General features: G+C 43.9%; 1 protein-coding gene and 1 long non-coding RNA gene across 4 annotated transcripts in view; one reads left to right on the plus strand and one right to left on the minus strand.

Annotated features, from left to right (window-relative positions):
- Nucleotides 1–15715, minus strand: part of SMYD2 (SET and MYND domain containing 2) — a 55915-nt gene extending 40200 nt beyond the window's left edge. For all 3 annotated transcript variants that reach the window (XM_078356591.1, XM_078356592.1, XM_002760524.6), the window contains exon 1: nt 15381–15715. Coding sequence is in view for 1 of the 3 variants with exons in the window: in XM_002760524.6 (XP_002760570.3) it covers nt 15381–15553 (173 nt within the window). In the remaining 2 variants the exon portion in view is untranslated. The remainder of the gene's footprint in view (nt 1–15380) is intronic.
- Nucleotides 15716–17562: 1847 nt separating this feature from the next.
- The window catches only part of LOC144580355 (uncharacterized), a 37625-nt gene continuing 32261 nt past the window's right edge, over nt 17563–22926 (plus strand). The window contains exons 1-2 of the long non-coding RNA XR_013529730.1: nt 17563–17722; nt 18072–18141. This is a non-coding gene — a long non-coding RNA (uncharacterized LOC144580355). The remainder of the gene's footprint in view (nt 17723–18071; nt 18142–22926) is intronic.

A 22926-nucleotide genomic window follows, 5' to 3' on the forward strand; every position in this document is an offset into this window, starting at 1 on the left:
CCCCAGTTTTCGTTCTGCTGCTTCTTGATTCCTGTCTCACAATTTAGCATGAATTTCCCACTTTCCTATCTCAATCCTTTTTTCTTTCTGGTACTCGATGTGCCATGTGATCCTGGGCAAGTTATTAATCCTTTCTGAACCTCAGCTTACTTCACTGTCAAATAAAGATACCATTTCCACCTTATAGGTTTGCTATGATAGTTAAATGAGAAATTACAAGCAAAACATTTAATACATTGCTTAGAACACTGTAAACCTTCAATAAATGTTGGGTACTACTACATTTTTAATTAGTCTTTGTGCTTTTTTTTTTAGGTGATGTCAACTACTGAAATACCATCAGCACAGTCTCAGACTCATAGCTAGAGGATCTATGTTTCTAAAGCCTTTGTTTTATGGGCAAATATCTACCCTGCTGTGAATAAAAAGGCTCTTTGAACTTAAGAAATAGTTCTATCCACAAAGGAAGAAAAGAAATGTTACAGGAAAATGCAAGTATTTGATTATTACTGATTGGAACGGAACTTAGAAGACACGCTCCTGTCATTTCCTAGTGGAGGAGACACAGACAGTGATTAATTTCCTTGCTTTTAAAAATTGGAAACCATGAAGATCAACAAGTTAGAAATGTAATTAACAACTCCCGCTAGTTAATGCATTGCCGCAGGTGCTGTTGGTCTAGATAAAAAGGATTTGATTCTGTAAGCTCCCTACTTTCTGCTACTGAAATGAATGCTTAGTGGGTTTCACCATGAAAGAAAATGATACTGGCATAGAGGGGGTTTGCAATAACAATTACTTTTAACTAATGGTGACAGAAGAAGTGACAAGTATGCTCTGTTGAACAGAGGCAGCCCCAGCCAAAATGAAAAAGAGAAAAGGAAAAAAGCCCAGCAGCACAATATAACTTCACCATAGGTTGAAATAAGACAATCAGAAACAAAGTTAGCCTCCCACCCAGCGAGGGTGGTTGTGCTAGCGAGGCCGCCAATCTTGTTTAAGAGAAATAAAAATTGGAGGAATTGTGGCAGAACCCTATTATAACCCTGGTCAGGGGACAAGGATAATACTCAGGCTACAGGTTTTTGTGTAATAGTGAAAGGTGCTCCAGACATCACTTTAATCCACAATGTAACAGTGAACGGGACCCACGTGCAGCGGGGGGCTTCTTCCCAGAGCTGTGCTGAACCTTCGCTCAGCACCAGGCTTTGTTCTGAGGCTTGTTAAAAGTTAGAGCCTGCATCCTCTTGGGGAGGCAGGAAATATTTAGGGCAGTAAGGTAGCAACTAATAGGTTTTCCCAACTATTGGAACTGGAGCTGTGATTTACAAGGAGGAAGCTGGGCTTGGTGGTTGGGGTAATGGCTGACCTAGTTATAAAATGATAACACGGATTTGTTTGCATGCAGGCTCTGGCCCAGACAAAATTTACCTTTGCCTTAGAAAGAAAAAAAAAAATTCACAGAGCTTATGAATATAGGAGAGAAATATTTAGCCTTATGAAACAGTGAACATTAAATTTTCTTTTCAGCCCCTGGACAACACCTATACCAGAAGCTTCTCTTATAGGCCCTGCACAATCTCTAACAGTTCAAGATCACCCAAAGAATGAACGTACACATTTTTTAAATTTCACGTTTTCTTCTGGAAATGCTCTGCCTTAACTTTTGTGCAAGGTCAGAGTGACATTTCCTTGCTACTTTTATCCTTCCTTCTCTAATGCCTTCTGATTGAGAAGTCAAAAGCAAAGAAACAATGAATGCCTTTCTTTCTAACTCAGTTCTCTCATAAAGGAACTGACAATAAAATAATATCCACTGCTTCTTCCAGTGGTATAATAAATGACAGATGTTACTATTAGTGCTTTGTAACAAATACCAATATTATTAGATTCCCCTATGCTTGCTGTTACACAAAACTCACATGACTAAATATCAAAGAAAACAATAAAACCAAAGTAATATAAACTTAACGACTTTAAAACTTAAAATACTCCTAACAGTATTCGTTGCTTCTACATTCTGTCTATAAAACAGAAATAAACCATGGTAAAAACTCCTTTACAGTCTAATGCAAAATGTGTGTTCCCAGAACATGGTCAGGTCTACTGCAGCAAAACCTGAGTGTTAACCTGCCCAGACAGACCTGTTCTGAATCTTACTTACGGGAAAATGTGTTTTTTTGTTGTTGCTTTGTTTTGTTTTCTGAGAGCGGGTCTTGCTCTGTTGCCTAGGCTAGAAAGCTAATCTTGGCTCACTGCAACCTCTGCCTCCTAGGTTCAAGAGATTCTCCTGTCTCAGCCTCCCAAGTAGCTGGAGTTAAAAACATGAACCACCACACCCAGATAATTTTTGTATTTTTAGTAGAGACAGGGTTTTACCATGTTGGCCAGGCTGGTCTCAAACTCCTGACCTCAAGCCATCCGCCCGTCTTGATATCCCAAGTGCTGGGATTACAGGTATGAGCCACTGCACTTGACCTGGAAAATGCTATCTTTTTAATTGCCTAGAGAAGAATTTTAACAGTTGACATTCTCTCATCCCCTCAGTTTTATTTTCCTGCAAACAAAATATAAAAAATGGAATTACCAATTTGTTCAGGCGAATTACCCCCAACTGTGAACTTCACCTTGAAAACTCAAACTGATCAGATACCGTTTGAACAGATTTGGCAGACATTTTTCTTTCCATCCTTATTGATTTCATTTGTATTTCTCTGAATAAAGAACATTTTTCATACTATAAAACTGCACACAAGGCAGTAAGAAGACATGTTTATCTACCACAGCTAAGTAATTTCTACTAACAAGGGTTATTTTGTAGGTACAAAAGTACTATGCTACGGCCATACTGGGAAATAATATTTTTGTTAAAAAAAAAAAAAGAGAGAGAGAGCTATTTGGGTAAATCAGCCCTGTCTACACAAGAGTGGGTAAATATAAATATCAGGCAAAATGATTCAGCATCCAAGTGGTCTACACGACCCGGAATTGAGAGCAGAAAGCTACCCCTAGGGCTGAGCTCTTTGAAGACACAGAAGTCAGGGAAATAGCACTTACTGAGCATGTTGTCTTATTCATCTCTGAAACTCCACAGTGAGAGCACCATGCTTTGAATAGTAGGATGGTCAATAAATGTAAATTATTGTAAAATAAATACAAACCAGTCGATAAATAAAATGAACAGATGTGTGGGCTGAAGCAGTTACAAGAAAAAGCTTCGGACTGGGCATGGTGGCTTGTGCCTACAATCCCAGCACTTTGAGGGGGCCAAGGTGGGTGGATCACCTAGGGTCAGAAATTTAAGACCGGTCTGGCCAACACGGTGAAACCCCGTCTCTATGAAAAAATACAAAAATCAGCCAGTCGTGGTGGCGCATGCCTGTAATCCCAGCTACTTGGGAGGCTGAGGCAGGAGAATCGCTTGGACCGGGGAGGCAAAGGTTGCAATAAGCCGAGACTGTGCTACTTGCATTCCAGGCTGGGTGAAAGAGTGAGACTGTCTCAACAAACAAACAAACAAACAAAGGGAAAACAAAACAAAAACCCAGAAAAAGAAAAATCTGTGAAAGAGATGCAATTTGAGCTGGATCTTTCTTGAATATAAACAAACTTATGCTATAAGGCCTTAACTAGATAGAGGCGGAGGATAAGGAAGGAAATATTACAGAGAAAAGCATTCTAGGTGACAAATGGACAACAGGAAGAATGATGAATGACGTTCTTCACCTTTGCAAAGACCACCCAAATTGAACTTAGGGTCTAAGTCAAAATGCGGTGAGGGACAATGCTGGATACAATGGGAGGGGCACTTAGTAGGGAATTTGTTCTGAAGAAAACAGGGAGTCAGTGAAGAGTTCTGAGAGTATTTACAAGATTCATTTCCAAGAACGAGCAGTTGCATATTAAGAGAGGTGATGAGGCCTATGCAAAGGGCCACTAGTCAGATAAGATGCAGAAATGAGACTACTACATTCCACAAACATTTACTGCAGTAAGAGGCTGGTCTTCTTGCTAAATGCTGGGGTTACGAAGATGAGTAAGAAGTTCATGCGTTCAAGGAGCAAGTGTGACAAAGGAAGTCCGTATGAGGTACTGTAGGAGCAAAGAGGAAGGGAACTAATCCAGCCTGCAGAAATCACAACAGACTTCTCAGAACCAAAGGAGTGAACCAGGCAAAGAGGGACATAGAGAGGAGAATCAGCAAGGTGTATATTTGTGTGTGCATGTGTGTATACATTTGCATTCATTACAATAAGCAATTTAGGATGACCAGAGTGAAACTAACACAGCAGAGCAAGCTAGACTAGGCTCCTGAGGCTTGGCTTGAGAAGCCCCAGCTCTGCCATGGAGTTCCATCAGGGGCATCCTCAGATTCACAGAGAGAAGGTCGAGAGAGGTGGGCTTCTTTCTCTCTCTCTCTCTCTCTCTCTCTCTATCAGGGACATTCTCAGATTCACAGAGAGGTCAAGGGAGGTGGGCTTTTCTCTCTCTCTCTCTCTCTCTGCACCTAGAAAATATTTAGTAGCTGAGTCCTTGTAAAGCTGGAACATGTGCAGAAATCAATTAAATATTGGATGAAACAAACAGATTGTTCCTAAATCCCTACTTCCTTGTTAACCTGAATGTTTTAAAGTTAAAAAAAAAAAAACCCTAAAGGTGTTTTTTTAGAGTGTTATTTAAAATATTTACTCAGGTGTATGGGTAGTCCGTATTTCATTAACTTCTAAAACATGTCTACCCACAGCTTCTGCTATTTTAACCAACACAGGGATGTTGCCATTTCATTGGACTTAAGTATTATCTGATCAAAGCTCTCCCTTAGTATGTGTAAATCATGAGACAGGGTGTCCTAATTGTAGGGGTGGAATGATGTGACGCTTTCCTCATCCATCATAAGGGTCATGGCCAACACCCCTGGAAGAAAAGAGGGATTAACAAGAGAAAAACATAAGAAATGTATTTAGTCCAAGTTTTTATGTGACACAAGAGCCTTCAGAAAGAGCCCAATAACTCACGGAAAACTATTTTTATGCTTAGGTTAAATGAAGAATGCACGAAAGGGTATGAGCTAATAATGGGAACAGACTGAGAGGCAGGGAAGGTCACAGTGTCCTTGCTCCTGAAGCCCTTCCAATCCCCTTCAGTGGAAAGTACTCTGCATGCCAAAGGGCCAAACTTTGGGGTATCATTTTCTGAGTCCCAACACAGTTAAACATTCTGGTTAACATAATGTTCTTCATGACACACGTGGATGACCAGAAGAAAAAGAACGTAACCCCCAAACCTTCCTGCCGTTTATATAGCACCTGCTGAAGCCTTACAAAGTTCAAGGAAATGGGCAATAAAATAAAAATTAATAAAAGCTGCTGGAAAATAAGTTCGGTGGTGGCAGGGATTCTTGTTCCTTTTCTTTGGAGTTGTTTTTCAGAACTACAGAACCCACTAAGTGCTCCATAAACACAAATGTTTTTGAATAAGTTAAAAAATAGAATTCCTACCCGTAAGGAGTATACTATTGGCTCATAATTAAATGTCTCTTACTGTTGAGGTTTTGAGAACATATGAGGCTATTACTGTGAACAGCAAGTGTCACTGTACCACAGATTCAAGGAATTGACACAGAAGAGATTTTTCAGTGGCAATTGAGCAGGTGTTTCCTATCCAAACATCACCAGAGTAAGAAAATTCACCATCTCATCAAAAATATGGGCCAGTACCTACATCCCTGAAGAGTCTTTCTTGGTACTCACAGATTAAAGAGAACACAGATTTCAACATAACTCTTTCCAAGTGCCAAGACCTGAAATCCTTGAGGTTTTTACTTGGCTCCAATAAAAACCTGTATCTTTTTGGACAGCCAGATTATCTTACCATGTCCCTCCCCCAAGATACGCTCAGGTCTTCAAGCCCTGTGTGAATTTCACTTCTCTAGCAAGTTGTCCTTGTTTTTCTCGTCTTCCATGGTGACTCCGTGTCCCCTGGGCACCAACACACCCTGTGCATCACAGTGCACTTGCTAAGACACAACTGTCTTTGTCATTATAGCAAGCACTCATTTTCATCTCTAGGGACTATAACCTGGCCAAAAATAAGCACTTATGAATTCTCAGATCCACTTTTTCTATAAAAGCTTAGTCCAATCCATTTTAATCATACACATGCAATATTTCTACTTAGTCATCTGAAACCTTCCACTTCATGTACAAGAGTCGCTAGATTTTATGCTAATAAATTGACACAAGGAATCCCATACTATTTTTAAATTTTTGATTGAAGAAGAATCTGAGAGACACAGCTGGATTCTCAGCCAATGTATGGACTAGAAAGATAACTTGTTTCCTGAACCTTCAAGACTTTTTTGTATTATTTTCCTGCTAAATTGCATATTTCTGTCCTTCAGAGAAGTCTTGAAGAGATCTGATTTCCTTCTGTTCTATTGTGTTGGTGTGAACGCCTTTGCAATTGAATAGGAAGCCGCAGAGGGTGGCAGGAACAAGTCAGCAGAAGTTACACAAAGTGAGGTGTGTGCTTTGTGACTGGTTAGAGCTCTAATGAGGCCAAGGTCATGGGTTCAACCCCTGAAAAGGCAGGTACTTCAGTTAATTCCCTGCCAAAGGACTGCACCCCTAAACTACTGCAGATTTCCTAGAAATCCAAAGAAGTGCAGGCTAGGGATGTGGGTGGGCTAACAATGCGAGTTCCTGAGAGGGAAAGGAGACCTCCAAATGCCCTCCCTCCCACAAGTGTCAGAACAGGCCACTCATCGGGGGAAGGGGCCAGTGCAGGGGCCCCTGCCCTGAGACAGCTATAGAAACATGCTGAGTGGGCAGGAGGATCAGAAGAGAACTCGAGGTCTGAATGTGCCATGTACAATCAGGGTGTCTTGTTCTAGGTGTATCTAGTTCCCTAGTGATAATCAGGACACATATACACATGCATTCAAGGATTCATAACCAAACCCATAGAGGAGCTGTCTGTGAGAAGAGAAGGAAAAGAGAGGGAACATTCTGAAAAATCAAACTCGCCTGGCACATATCAGATAAAAGCATACCTTGAACTCAGAGGTATGATAACCTCAACTGTACATCTGAGGTCCAAAAAAAAAAAAAGTGTGTGGATGAGGGGAGGAAGATAGAGCATACCTATAATTATTGACTGTTTCCTTAAGGACAGAAAGCAAGTGACATAAAATAGTCATTATTTCATACTTTTATACTGACAGGGAAAAGAGGAGGAATACTAACCTAAATTCAAAGCAGTAAACCTGGCCGGGCCTGGTGGCTCATGTCTGTAATCCCAGCACTTTGGGAAGCCGAGGTGGGTGAATCACGAAGTCAGGAGTTCAAGACCAGCCCGGCCAACATGGTGAAACCCTGTCTCTACCAAAAATACAAAAAATTAGCCGGATGTGGTGGTGTATGCCTGTAATCCCAGCTACTCAAGAGGCTGAGGCAGGAGAATTGTTTGAACCTGGGAGACGGAGGTTGCAGTAAGCTGCACGCCAGCCTGGGCAACAGAGCAAGATTGTCTCAAAAAACAAAAACCAAAGCAGTAAAGCCTAAAATACCCAAATACAGGTAGAAACTTTCTTTGCAATTCTCTAACTGTATCAAATCCTAAGAGACAATTTTGCTGTCCTGAGTTCTCCCAAAGACCAGGTTCCTGCCAAACTATCACATTGAGTCGTGGATCTTCTCAGAGAAATTTGACATATGTTTACAAGAACCTTCTCACAGGTGATCTGCATCGTGTCTGTCGTACAGGTACACCAACCTGGGCCTCCCCTACAGCTGCACCATAAATTCCATTTCCAGAACTCAGCGATTCAACTTCCGCTGAGAGAGATGCTGAAGAATGGATTTGGTTAAGCAAAAAAAAAAAAAAAAAAGACAATGAGCTGATGTTGCCCTATCACACAGCACAAAAACGAACTCTTTATATGCAGGTATAAAGGCTGAGATGACTAACTCTGGTTTAGTCCTAGCGTAATATTAAAAATATTCCCAGCCCACAAAAGGACCAAAGCCTCCTATTCTTTTTATGTTTTATTATATATTTCATACATATAAAAGAATATGTGTAGCTCGTATGCAAATTTCAAAGCACTATAATAAAACCAACATGTCTAAGTCCCTATCAGCGTAAGATAGAGATCTAAGACGGCTGAATCAATCATTCTTCAAAACTTTAAACAATTCTTTAAACAATGCATTTGTTTGCCAAATTACCTGTTGGGCAATTATCAATTGTTTTCAATCAAGGAGATATCAGAGACGGATGAAGTCCCCAGTCTCTAGGGAACCACACAGTAAATGAGGGTTAAGGGCCCGGGTGAAGAGCACTGTTGGTTCAGGCCACAGAGGGTACAGGAAGATCACATGGGAACAGAAGATTTGGTTCCATACCTGAAGGTCATAAACTCTGGCCCTTAAGAGGCACTCAATAAATATTTGACAAAAAAGGTGTGAAATTCAGAGAAACCGCTTAACTTCTCTAACATTTAGTTTCTTTCTATGTAAAATGGAATAAGGCCCTGTGTATATCAGCCATCCTTGGAAGGATCAAAATAAGAATGTATCTGGAAATGCTTTATGGGCTGCAAAGAGCAATATGATTTAAAGAAATGTCACTTCATACAGGATCTTCGGATTTTTTTTGATTGAGAGGATTCTGTGCAATTGCTTTAGGGAGGGAAAGGTGTTAGATGGTGGTTTTAACTCGCCAGGGTTTGAATTTCACTTCAGGATATCCTGCTGTTATTCTGTCTCTTTCATCTGAAATCGGTTCCAAACGTGCGGCCTGGTCACTGAGCCCCTATAAGCTATAACAGAAATTATGTTCCCCGCATATGAAAAATACGTGAGTTACAGCACCTGGCACATTTGAAGTCTTAAAGCATGGCTCCTTGCTGCAGCTGAAACAATTATGCTGAATGTAAAAGGCAGAAAGGAGCCCCGATATCCTTGCAGTGCAGAAAATTCTGTTTTATTCCATTTCTCTCTATAACTATTTGTTTAATCTTATTAAAAGTATATTAAAGGGTCTAAGCACTTTGGAGTGAGAAAAGGCTCTTTTCTGAAGAAGGTTTACCTGTGCAGGTATGTTATATTATTTCCATTAGGCTTTGCAAAATACTGAAAACTGATCCCAGACACCCATTATTATTCTGGCGAACCCAAGGTTGAGAACTGCTGGTTGCGACTATGGGACAATAGGCCATTTTAATGGTGACTCCACTGGTCAACAATTTCCAGTGTTTTCTTCCCAGTATCCACCCCTCCCTCCAACATCCCTAAAATTATGGCATTTCATCACACAATTTAATTAAGTTAGAAACACTAAGCCAGCGGAGTTCACCAAACAAGTATAAGTAAGAGAGCAGGCCAAGTGTGGGGATTCATGCCTGTAGTCCCAGCACGTTGGGAGGACGAGGCAGGCAGATCACCAAATCAGGAGTTCAAGACCAGCCTGGCCAACATGATGAAACACTGTCTCTACTAAAAATACAAAAATCAGTCAGGCACGAGGGTGCCTGCCTGCAATCCCAGCTACGCAGGAGACTGAGGCAGGAGAATCAATAGAACCTGGGAGGCGGAGGTTGCAGTGAGCCAAGATAGTGCCATTGCACTCTAGCCTAGGCAACAGAGTGAAACTCCATCTCAAAAAAAAAAAAAAAAAAAAAAAACTCCAAAATAAAAAAAGAGATCAGGATGATTTTGATGGCTCACTATGTGCTAGGGTTGTACTGATTACCTGACTTTCTTCACTATCTCATTTAATTCTCAAGCCTAGCTTGGTAGGGTGGGTATTAGTATGCATACTCTTTTTTTGAGATGGAGGCTAGAGTGCAGTGGCATAATCTCGGCTCACTGCAACCTCTGCCTCCTGGGCTTCTAGGTTCAAGCAATTCTCTTGCCTCAGCCTCCCAAGTAGTTGAGACTACAGGTGCATGCCACCACACAGGGCTATTTTTTGTATTTTTAGTGGACACGAGGTTTCACTGAGTTGGCCAGGCTGGTCTCAAACTTCTGACCTCAAGTGATCCACCCGCCTCGGCCTCCCAAAGTGCTGGGATTACAGGAGTGAGCCACCATGCCCAGCCTGCACTTTTTTATTTTTATTTTTTATGTGTTTAAGAGACAGGGTCTTACCTTGTCTCCCAAGCTGTAGTAAGCAATTTGGCTCACCGCAGCATCAACCTCCTGACTCAAGGGATGTTCCCACGTCAGCCTACCGAAGTGTAGCTAGGACTACATGTCTGGGCTACCACGGCTGGCTAATTAAATAAAATTTTTTTTTGTAGAGATGGGAGTCTTACTATGTTGTCCAGGCAGGTCTCAAAATCCCGGCCTCAAGCGATCCTCCCACCTCAGCCTACCAAAGTGCTGGGATTAATGGCACTGGCAGCAGTACGCACGTTTTACATATAAGGGAACCTGGGAGTTCACAGAGATTAAGTGATAACTGACCTAAAGACAAACCATCGGGAAGGAACGAACCAGAATTCAAACCCAGTCCACCTGCCACAAAGTCCCTGCTTTGCGGTTTCTACTGACTTAAGGTCATGCATCGTCTAACATTTCAGTCAACCGCAGACCATGTGAACAAAGGTGGTCCCATAAGATTATAATGCTATTCTCACTGTGCCTTTTCTATGTTTACATGTGTCTGGATACACAAATACTTGCCATTGTGTTACAACTGCTTACAGTATGCAGGTACAGTAACACGCTGTACAGGTTTGTAGCCTAGGAGCAATAGGCTCTACCATACAGCCTAGGTGTGTAGTGGGCGCTCTCGTGTAGCTTTGTTTAAGTATACTCCAGCCTGCTGGCACAAGCTACCAAACTGCTTTACTAAGGAAATTCTTTGAACATATCCCTGTCATTAAGCTATGCATTAATGTCCATGAAAACCTTGAAATACTGAAATGCAAAAAGTGAAAACAGTTATTTCCTTACCTAACATACAGATAGCTGAATTTTGTATTAGTTAATGGAACTTTTTACAGGAAACATTTTATGTATGTTTTAATCTTATTACCTGTTTTATAAAAATACATCTAAAAGGCCGGGCGCGGCGGCTCACACCTGTAATCCCAGCACTTTGGGAGGCCAGGGCGGGTGGATCACGAGGTCAGAAGATGGAGACCATCTGGCCAACATGGTAAAACCCCATCTCTACTAAAATACAAAAAAGTACCCGGGCGTGGTGGCAAACCCTGTAGTCCCAGCTATTTGAGAGGCTGAGGCAGGGGAATCGCTTGAACCCAGGAGGCAGAGGTTGCAGTGAGCCAGAATCATGCCACTGCACTCCAGCCTGGTGACAGAGCAAGACTCTGTCTCAAAAAAGAAAAAAAAATACATCTAAAATAGAAGGGGAAACTCTTTATTAGAGCATATATTCAATTTTTTATTCAGAAAACATGATGATTTAAATACATCTGAAGCCATTTCTCCCCTGAGACAATTCTTAGCACTCCGGGGATACTCAAGAGTCGTAGCAGCCCTGGGGACAAGGTCCCCTTCTCATGTATAGCTTCAGGCAGCCAGAACCATGGCTAGTTCAGAGAATTTCAAGAAAACAGCATCCCAATTTCATGGCCCTTAATACTGATGAAGATCAGCTAAAGATTATTCTGCTGGTTTGATAAAACAAGAAGAAAGCTAAGATGAATATGCTAAGAGAATAAATCTGGGGGACATTAGGAAAAACGCCTTTATAATGGAGGCTGCGGTGGGCAGATCACGAGATCAAGAGAGTGAGACCATCCTGGCCAACATGGTGAAACCCTGTCTCTACTAAAAATACAAAAATTAGCCGAGTATGGTGGTGCATCTGTGATCCCAGCTACTTGAGAGGCTGAGGCAGGAGAATCGCCTGAACTTGGGAGGTAGAGGTTGCAGTGAGCTGAGATGGCGCTACTCACTCAAGCTTGGATGACAGAGCGAGACTCCATCACCAAAAAAAAAAAAAGTCTAAAACTCAGTTTCAAATATAACACACCTGGCCAGGTGCAGTGGCTCATGCCTGCAATCTTCAGGAGGCCCAGGCTAGCAGATCAGCTGAGGTCCGGGAGTTCCAGCCTAGCCTGACCAACATGGAGAAACCCCATCTCTACTAAAAATACAAAATTAGCCGGGCGTGGTGGTGCATGCCTTTGATCCCAGCTACTCAAGATGCTGAGACAGAAGAATCACTCGAATCCAGGAGGCAGAGGCTGCAGTGAGTTGAGATTGCACCACTGCATTCTAGCCTAGGCAACAAGAGTGAAACTCCATCTCAAATATATATATATATATATAAAATCTGGAAAAAACCTTCCATATCTGGAAAAAAAACTTGTCAAAAAACAGTGATAAATGGTGAAACTGTGAATGTGTGTGTTGATGTGTGTATAAAGTACATGTGAGAGGTCTGATAGGGACATCTCCGAAGTGGAAGACATTTATATAATATTATTAGGAGCTGCCTTCCAGTAGCTCAAACAAGATACACAACTTCTCCAGTGGCACCCACCAGACTGAGAAATGTGACACAAATTAAAAATTCCCCAAAACAAACCTTTGTCTGAATTGTCCTAACTACAAGAATCCTATTTTGTTGAAACTTAAGACATTTTCCATTATATCTCAATTTATAGAATATACATATTCCTAAAGAAATCACTTTTCTTTCCTTCAAAGTAAGTTAAATCCTGATATAATTAATATGACATTGAGCTGGGAATGGTGGCTCACGCCCATAATCCCACCACTTTGGTAGGCCAAGGCGGGCGGATCAACCGAGGTCAGGAGTTCAAGACCAGCCTGACTAACATCGTGAAATCCCACCTGTACTAGAAATACAAAAATTAGCCAGGCGTAGTGGTAGGCACCTGTATGTATCTCAGCTACTTGGGAGGCTGAAGCAGGGGAATTGCTTGAACCTGGGAGGCAGAGGTTGCAGTGAACTGAAATCACGCCACTGCACTCCAGCCTGGGCAACAGAGTGAGACCCTGTATCAAAAAAAAAAAGACATGGAAATTCTTGGGTAGTTCATCTTAAGCAGTATTGTTTACATTAAACTTCTGGCACAAGAAAGGATAAGGGTTTTCTTTTGGGTGTGTGGGGCCGGGGGAGGTAGCAGATTTTGACCTATATGTACGAACATTTGCAGAATTCTACTCTTATACTTTGAGGCCTTAAGGAGGAAAATACACATACCCCTAGTACATCTGGACAGACTGATTTGTCCTAGGTCATATGCAAATTGTTGACAGAGGAACTGATGCTGAATCTATCAGATGATCTCACCACTAATTCTAAACAATTCAGATTTAACAGAAATCATAAAGTGGAGTACAAAGATATTTCTAATTGCATATGTATCATGAATATTATTTCTTTTGCATTATTTTAGTTGATTTCAAATAACTCTTTGGGGAGAGAGAGGAAATAAACTATGGGTATTGACAGAAATTCAGAGAAGTCAAAGAAGGGGTTTGCAAGTCGTAACATCACCCCATTGAAAGTTGCAGCCCTGGTGAGGGACCCAAGGCAATAGTGAGTAACACTAATAAATGTCAATCAGAAAAATGAAACAACAAAAAGTCAGCAAACTCTGTCACATATGAGTGACAAAGGCTGAATGCTTTGTGAAGTTGCATCTGACCATCCATTAATGTTCTAAGGTTGGGGGTATGTGTAGTAGAAACAATTAGGAGACTTACAGCTAAAGAGAAGCATCTCTCTGTTCTTCTCTTCCCTTCTAAACCCAGAGGGATTTGATCTTTAATTCACTGGGGGTGAGGACTGGCAACTACCCATATAAAGTAAGCACCTACTATGTGCCTGGCATTTACTGTCTTAGGCGATGGCTTCCAGGAATTGTCAGGATCCCCGATGGAGGCTCCTTCTGTGCTGCCTGACCTGCTTTGCTCCTGCCACTGCAGACACCCACGCTGCTGCAGACTCCGAGCCACAGCAAGGCTCAGAAGATCAAGGGACCAGTCACAGCAGCCTTTTTAACTTTGGGAAAACCCAATGCTCACTTCACTCAAACGTTGCAAAGTGGTGCCATGACCCTTTAGCTCTTGGCTCACCAATTCAAAGAGCCACATCACATACAGCCCTTAAGCTGCCCACGGCATGATTCCGTGTCTAGTTCCTTTCCAGGTCCCCCCAAGCGGAAGACAGTTCTGGCAGGGAGTCTGGGCAAGATTACTATAATATTTAGCCTTTGTCCCTTCTTTTGCTACGTCTTATTGTAGAATAAGGCACACAGGTCTGAGAGATTGAATATGCTGGACTTGAGACCTGTCCTCAAAAGGTCCCTGCAGGACCGCAGGTCAGCTTAATCCAGCCTAGGAATCTCCATTTCAAAGACGAAGAAACTGAGGTTCAAAGAAAGCAAAGCACGGTCTCTACTCAGTACTGGAAGGCCTGATGTAAACTTAACCCCAATGCCATGCCTCCTGCCTTAGTAAATTTACTGAGCACCTAACCAGTGAGAAATGGGTGGAAGTGAATGAGGCCAGATCTCACTCTCTTCGCCACTGGTGTGAATGGATATAGATAACGCCACTTCCTTTCTGGGCTTTAGTTTTCTCATTCATTAAATGAAAGACAGGATTGAATTGGTGATTTCTAATGTGCATTTCAACTCTGAAACTCTCACAAAAGTTGAGGATATAATTAGGTGTTCGTATGTGCAATTATGTATTTATCATATATACATACGGTATATTACAATGAAATAACATTACCAACCACACATCTTGCCCAGTCCCTCCCTGCATGTTTTCCTAATCCCAAACCAAAACTTGACACTTCTTATCCTTCCAGCCCCTCAGAATCCAGGCGGTGTGGTCAGTGCCGGCTGGCGTCCCTCCAAACACCTATGACCTCGTACTTTACACGTATACGTACTTTACAAGACAAATACTAAGTCATTAAATTCCTTGCGAGAAAAGGCCAATCTGAGGCAGAGCTTGACTGTGGGGAAGAGAACACACCGCAGGAAGCATAAGTTAAAGGTGACAGCCCGTGGCTGCCCAAATTTGGGGATGTGCTACCAATGCACAGAGAGGGCAGTGTGTGCCCAGGCTTGGAATAAGCCTGGCTCGGAGCCCACATCTGAGGGCAAGAAACTGCACTCCCGGGTTTGCGCATCCTGCGTGAGTAACTCTGAAAACGTGCAGTGCAGGGCATGCGGCGGGCAGCGGTCCAGCTTCCTCTAGCACGTGGCGCCGGGCGTGAAGCTGCAGCAAGGGGCCTCCCTCCCCCCGCCCCCTCTCACGGCCGCCGGCGCTAGGACCCCGCGAGCCGCGTGCACTTCCTGGCGCCGCGGTCCAAGAGTCCCGCGCCGCGCCCCGGGCTCCCGCCCGCCGCTACCCTACCTGGCGAAGCAGTATTCGCAGTGGTTGCCCCGCTCGTTGACTGTGAGCACGTAGGCGTAGGCCGGGCAGGAGAACAGCAAATCCCCCACCTGGAAGGGCTCCAGAGCCCGCAGCCCCCGGCCCTTGCCCGGGCTGCAGAAGCGCTCCAGGCCGCCGAGGCCCTCGGCCCACATAGTGGTGGCGGGGCGCGGGCGCCGGCTGTGCCCGAGCGGCGGCTCGCGGCGAGCTGTTCTGGGAGACGCGTCACCCAAAGCTGCGGGGGGCGGGGTGGGAGCCGCCCGGCGGACGCGGCGGCAGCTTCCCGCTCCCCGCTCCCCGGAAGGGACGGCGGCCCCGCCCGGGCCTCGCGCGCCCCCGTGGGGAGAGGGACGGGCCCGGCAGCCCCGCCCCGCGCCGGGACCCTCGGCGCCCGCCCTGCGCGCGCTCCGGGCCGTTTCCGGTGTGGCCGCTGCAAAGAGCCGCAGCCTTTGCAGCTTCGGCGAGGAGGGTTTGAGGCGTGTGCGCCTTCGTGGCGTCTCCACGGAACAAGCGGGACGCGCCCTCCTCCCCAGTGGGCGGAAGGGGGTCACCTGCGGGGGTCAGGTATCCAAGGACCACCCCTTAGACGGTCGGCCTGGCCCGAAGGATGACCCGCCCCCGGTAAATAGAAGGGGGAGAAGCCGGCTCTTAACCCTACATTCTCTTGCCCTTATAAAGACCCTAGAGGGAGTGAACGGGGAACACCAAGGAGAAAGGGGCAGAGGGAAGCCACGATAGAGAGGTTTGCTGTGCCGAGGGTTGAAGTGTGCTTTTCCAAGGTTAGAGGTTTTTAAACCTTCTGGCTTTAATGGGAACGTAGTTTGCTCTCTGCTCCTCTAGAGGAATTACTTGGACGGAAGAGGAAATGCACCGGCCAGCCCAGCTCTCCGAGTTGCCTTCAAGGAATTTAGGCTGTTGGGGGATAATGCGATGCTGTGGACAGTGTCCAGGACACTGCGCTACATTTGCAGTGGTTCTCATGTGCTTGGCCACCCACCAACTGTGATCTTAGAAGAGTCACTTGGGTTAGGAGTCACTTAGAGGTTTTAAAGCCCACAAAACCTGAAACGTAAATCCTATATCCATGCATGCTATTCCTTTTCATATGAGGAAGGAAAATAGAATTTGTATTCCACATAAAATATGCGAAGACTGGAATTGATGTACATGCAGTAAAGACTAAAATTGTGACGAGATCATTTAGCAGAAATCACTACTTCAGACTAGGACCTCAGTTACCTGTGTAAGTTCAGGACTTGTTTAGCAAAGGTAAGGGATGAATTTGATTTGGAGATGTAAGATCAGTGGAATTTTTGGTATTTCAGTAAAATGTCTTTATCAGCTGGGTGTGGTGGCTCAGCCCTGTAATCCCAACACTGGGAGGCTAATCCCAACATTGTGGGAGGATCACTTGAGCCCAGAAACTGGAGACTTGGAGACCAGCTTGGGCAACTTAGAGACACTGGCTCTTGGGGGAGGGAGTGGAAATTAACCACCTCTCAAGTGGTGCTGATGGCTTGAGCATGGGAAGTCAAGGCTGCAGTGAGCTGTGATGACTCCACTGTCCTCCAGCCTGGGTGACAGAGGAAGGACTTTGTCTCAAAAGAAACAAAAAAAGTCTTTATTAGTGGCAAACTGAATAAGACTCTAACCCCTCTTCAAGGAAAGGACCTTAAAATAGTATTTTCATTTATGCATTTTAAGAAACCGACTATGTGGCCAGGCACCGGGGTACAAAGATGGGCAAAAGGTAGTCCTAGGTCCTTGCATTTGGCACACTCAAGTTTGATAATACCGTTAGTTATTATGTACTGTGGACCAGGCATTATACTCCATCATTAAACACATTATCTCATTTAATCTTTACAACAACCTAATGAATAGGTATTATGCCCTTCATTCCCGACATTAGGAAGGAAACTACGACCCAGAAGGAATGATTTCTTAGGCCACATGATACATTGCAGAATTTGGTTTCCAAGTCCATGCTCCTAACCATAGTGTTTTGCTGCAGAAACACAGTTCACTTGGATAAGCACAGTTACAGTGGCTTGTACACAATGTTTTGTGGGAGTACAGGCAGGGAGTGACATATTTAGCCTGGGAAACAGTCAAGACAGGCATCAGATTCAAGTAACATTAGAGCTGAGCCTGGAGGATGGACAGGATTTTGCAAGTGGAGGTGGGGAGAAGAGTTTTCTGGGCAGAGAACTCCATGCAAAGAAGACCCAGAAAGAATAGAGCTTGTAGTTGGGTCCTCTTGAGCATCTGGAGGAGAGGTCAGGAAATGGGGCAGGAACAGCTGAAGAGCATCTTCTCCAGAGGTGAGTTTTGTCCCAGAGGCCATGGGAAAGCCAGTGGAAGTGTTTAAGCAGAGGGGTGCCACACTGAGTCCAGTGTTTTAGATTGATGTGCTGGCAGGATTGTGGATGGACTGGCTGGGTTGGGGAATAGAGAGAAACTGAACTTGACCACCCCTTAAGGGCATTTGCAATTTTTTAAATGAGAGGTAAAGAAAGTCAGAATCAAGGCAGTGGCATTAGGGAAGGAGTAGATATCAAGGGTAACTCCGGTTTCTTGCTTAGGCATATAGTTTTTCTTGATGAGGCGATGTAAGACAGGCAGATTGCAGATAGTGTTGATTTTCTAACTTTAGCCTGATCAATCCCGTAGGTTCAACATGGGAGCCATAAATACCGTAGAATTTCTGAATGGAAGAGACATTTTCTCACTAACGAGGAAGGTAAGGCCCCATGAAGTTAAATACCTTGCCTAGCAATGCAGGGGCAGAACGAGCATGAGATTGCATGTCATTTATTCAGCCTTTAAATATTTTTTACATTCTCCCTGTGTTCCTGGAGTAGTAGTAACAGCTGGTGATATAAGGGTAACAAAAACGGGCTCATTCTCTGCTCTCATGGTACTTGTACAGTCTGGTGGAAAAGGTAAACACTTAGCAAATCATCACACAGATAAATGCAAACTGTCAGTGGTCTGACGTGCCAAGACTGTGCTTAGGGGATTTGACCTCGTCTGGGAAAGCTTTTTGGAGAGGGTAATGCTTGACCTAAGATCTAACGGATTAATAGTATTTAACCAAGAAAAGAAGAGAAAGGACTAGCATTCAAAGCAGGGGAACAGCAAGTGCAAACTTCCATTGGTTGGAGGAGGTATGTATGAAAAGTAAAAGAAATCACTGCACAGAGCTGGAAGGAAAATGTTGCTCAGGACGACTTAGGAAGTAAATAGTTCTTGGCCAGGCTACCAGAGTTTACTCAAGCAATAGAAAACCTCTATCAGGGCTGGACGCGGTGGCTCACGCCTGTAATCCCAGTACTTTGGGAGGCCGAGGCAGGTGGATCACAAGGTCAAGGGATCGAGACCATCCTGGTCAACATGGTGAAACCCCGTCTACTAAAAATACAAAAAATTAGCTGGGCATGGTGGCGTGTGCCTGTAATCCCAGCTACTCAGGAGGCTGAGGCAGCAGAGTTGCCTGAACCCAGGAGGCGGAGGTTGCGGTGAGCCGAGATCGCGCCATTGCTCTCCAGCCTGGGTAACAAGAGCAAAACTCCGTCTCAAAAAAAAAAGAAAAAAAGCCTCTATCAGGTTCCAGACTACTGTGTTAGATAAGCTTTGCTCTAGTCACGCTTCCTAAACCGATCCCAACAATTTTATTTTATTACAAGAGGATAGTATGTATATGTAAAGGAAAGAATTTTCTCAAACCTTAGAAGTTTCTGAGTATAAACCTACATAGGCAAATCTTAGATACATTTTTAGATTTTAGGTTTTCTAAATCATTCTGATTTCTGGGGGTTCTAACCAACAAAAAGATGAAAAGACTGACATGGAAGTGAACAATTATAATACAGTTTCGAGGATTAATTGTGCAAAGTAGTCTACCTGTTTAGTTTTTTATTGCAAGTAACTTTTTCCACTTTCAGTGGGAAATATTTCCACAGCTGAGAAAAAAGCAATTACACAGAATTGTACGTCTAAAAGACTTCTGAATTGTCTTTCAGAATTGTACTTTCTGAAAAACTACTGAATTCAGACTACTGGTTTGTCTTTCCAGATGAGTACTGGCTTACTCTTGAGGGTGGAGGTGTCTGTGATTTCAGAACACTGGAAAGGAAACTGCCTCATTTCAGAAAAATCCTTGTGATCAACTTAAATGACTTGAGATGGGGAAATGGTCAGTGAGGCAGTAGCCATGAATTTAGGAGATTAAATTACGAAGAAAACCGTGTTTAAAATAAACAGCCAAAGAATGCCAATAAACCAGCCCAGGGATACTGATGACAGCACTCTTCATGAAGCCCATACTTGTCACTCTGCCACTCTGGAATCTCACATTTCATGAAATAAGTCTCTGAGCGGCCAGGACCCATCCACCTTTCTTACTACCTCTGCTCCTTAATGTAGGAGGTATGGAGTTTGAAAGGAGTTTTCGGTTACTTTGCCTCACTGAAACTCAGGAAAAGTGGTACAAGGATGAAAACCCCTTTGCTTAATTTCTCTGACGTAGAAGTTGATCTAATTTGTGAGTAAGAGATCCTTCCAAACACAGATTAGTACATGAAAGAAATAGCTCTGGCCTAGGGAAATGAAACCTTAGCAAAGAAGGTATCCCAATGACAGGAGCAAAGACCCAGATGCTGTATAACATACTTCTACATCTATGTGTCACTTATTGAGGACATATTATGTGCTTACACTATGATGGCCCCTAGTCATACCCAGTGTCAAGACCAACATGAGTGTAAACAGTTATGAGTGAGGCACTCATAGATTAGGTTTCAATCCCTAGAATCTATGAGTGAGGCACTCATAGATTAGGTTCCAATCCCTAGAATCTGTAAATGTTCACTTATATGGCTTCAAAGGGTCTTACAAATGTGTTTTCAGGATCTTGAGAGAGTGAGTGTGTCCTGGAATATCCAGGTGGGCCTTCTATGCAGTCACAAGTTTTCTTATGAGAGAGGCAGGAGGAAATTGGACACAGACAGGAGAGTAGGTAGCAGTATGACCATGAAGGCAGTGAGGATAGCGATATGGGGATGGGCCAAGGAGCGCTGGCAGCCGCTAGAAGCTGGAAGAGGCAAGGAGCACCTTTCCTCTAGAGCCTTGAGAGGGAGTGTGGCCCTGCCATACCCTCATTTCAGCCTGTTCACCTAATTTCAACTTCTGGCCTCTAGAACTATAAGAGAATAAATTTCTGTTGTTTTAAGCCACCTGGTTTATGGTAATTTGTCATAGCAGCCACAGGGGGCTAATAAAATTATAATCCAATAAAATTTTAATAGGGAACTGAACAAAGTGCAGTATGAAGGCTTCACAGGTAACCTGACATTTTAGTTTCTAGAAGGAAGAGGAAAGATTGACCAAGGGAAAGCAAGGCTCCCAAAATGGGTTTAAGACTAACAGTGCAGGCCTGGGCATGCCTGTAATCCCAGCACTTTAGGAGGCCAAGGTGAGTAGATCACTTGAGCCCAGGAGTTTGAGAGCAGCCTGGGCAACATGATGAAACCCCATCTCTACAACAACAACAGTAGCATATTAGCTGGGCATGGTGGCATGCTCCAATAGTCCCAGCGAATCAGGAGGCTGAGGCAGGAGGATCGCCTGAGCCTGGGAGATGGAGGCTTCAATGAGCTTTGATCATGCCACTGCACTCCAGCTTGGGCGATGGAGCTAAGCCTTGTCTCAAAAATAAAAAATAAAGACCAACAGACCAAATTTACTGAGGTAGGAGAGACTTTGACAGTCCAGTGGACAGCTTTTCTTTTACATAACAAATTTTTCCATAGCTCTTGCTATGTACCAGGTGCAACTTTAAAACATATTCTCATATAATCCTCCTAATGGCATTTCATAGAGGAGGACACCGAGTCACAGAAGTAACACATGTGAATAAGCTGTCTAGCACTGAGTCCAGGCTTGGAACCACTCCACCATGCTGCCTCTGTGTTCAGCCAGAGCTATAACTTTCATTGGAGTACTTGGGGTGAAAGTGGACGGGCAGGAGTGGGCCCCATGACGAAAACCATAAGCCTAGGAGCTAGATGGCACTGTGTAGGCACTGTGAGAGAAGAATTCTGGCTGACATGATCAGAGTGTTGCTGTAGAAAGGTCATTTTATAGCTAAATAGAGAATACACTAGAAGGGGCTGAGGAAACAGGCAGAACTGAGGTGCCCAATGTAATACAGGGCCCAGAGGGGAGATGTTACTGGCATGAACAAGGCCAGTGACAGGGGCAATGGGAAGGAGAGACATGGATTTGAAGAACTTTTAATAAACAGAACCCAGTAATTGGGGCAAATGAAGATAAAGTAGAAGACTGTGGAATATTAGCCATAGAAAATATGTCCAGCTGGGTGCAGCGGCTCACACCTGTGATCCCAGCACTTTGGGAGACCAAGGCAGGTGGATCATGAGGTCAGGAGTTTGAGACCAGCCTGGCTAACATGGTGAAACCCATCTCTACTAAAAATCCAAAAAAACTTAGCAGGCAAAGTGGTGGTTGCCTGTAATCCCAGCTATTCAGGAGGCTGAGGCAGGAGAATGGCTTGAACCCAGGAGGTGGAGGTTGCAGTAGGCCGAAATCACACCACTGCACTCCAACCTGGGTAACAAGGGCAAAACTCCATCTCAATTTATAAAAGAAGAAAAAAGAAAAGACGTCCAAGGCCAACTGCTGTCATGACGTCATCACCTCCATCCAGTCCCTCCAGTTCATTTCCTCCCCACTTCAGCCTCGTGTTTGTTCCCCAAGCAAGATCTTGTTATTCCTTCATTAGAATTCTTGTCTAATCTTTTATTTCCATTCTTAATGCCACTCAGCCCTTACGGCTTCATATCTGGTTTTGTGGCATAGCCTCACAACAGCAGAGTGGGTTAAAATTTTGAGATATTATCCAGGGATCATACATTTCAACTCTGTGTTTCCTTTTACCCCTTACCATTAACTTCCCAGTCAGTGGCATTGACTTAGAGAAGAAATAATATTGCAGAATAGGAGTGAAAAGGCCCCTGGGTTTATATTCAAAAGCCTAGGGTTTTGGATTGCAAAAACCTAAGGAGCTGGGGGACTCAGGGCTCCAGTCCTAGGAAATTCAGGATGATGCAGGAGCCAGGACTCCCTCTGCCAGAAAAGATTCTCCAGGCCTATGATAAGGTGGAATCGGAAGGAAAGCCAGAGGGAAGTTGGGATACTTCTCTGAGAAAGAGGCCTGCACCATAGTCTCCTTCCAGACTGAAACTTGGATGAGTGAGGCAACATAACTAACCCCTCCATGGGTTTGAAGGGATTCAGAACAAGGCTGACCTATGTCCTAGTCTTACGTTAACCCCCAGCCTCCCTGTGTAATAGAAATTCAGTGTGTAGGAGAAATGACTGAAATACTTCATGAGAAATAGGAGAGTGATTTCCCATGCACCCAAGAGGAGCACCAGAGTAGACAAGTTAGCCATCTGTGACCTGAAATGTTTGTGCCACTCCCCACGTAGCACCTCTTCCCCAC

The sequence above is a fragment of the Callithrix jacchus genome, chromosome 19 (genome assembly GCF_049354715.1).
Source record: "Callithrix jacchus isolate 240 chromosome 19, calJac240_pri, whole genome shotgun sequence".
Classification (NCBI taxonomy): Eukaryota; Metazoa; Chordata; class Mammalia; order Primates; family Cebidae; genus Callithrix; species Callithrix jacchus.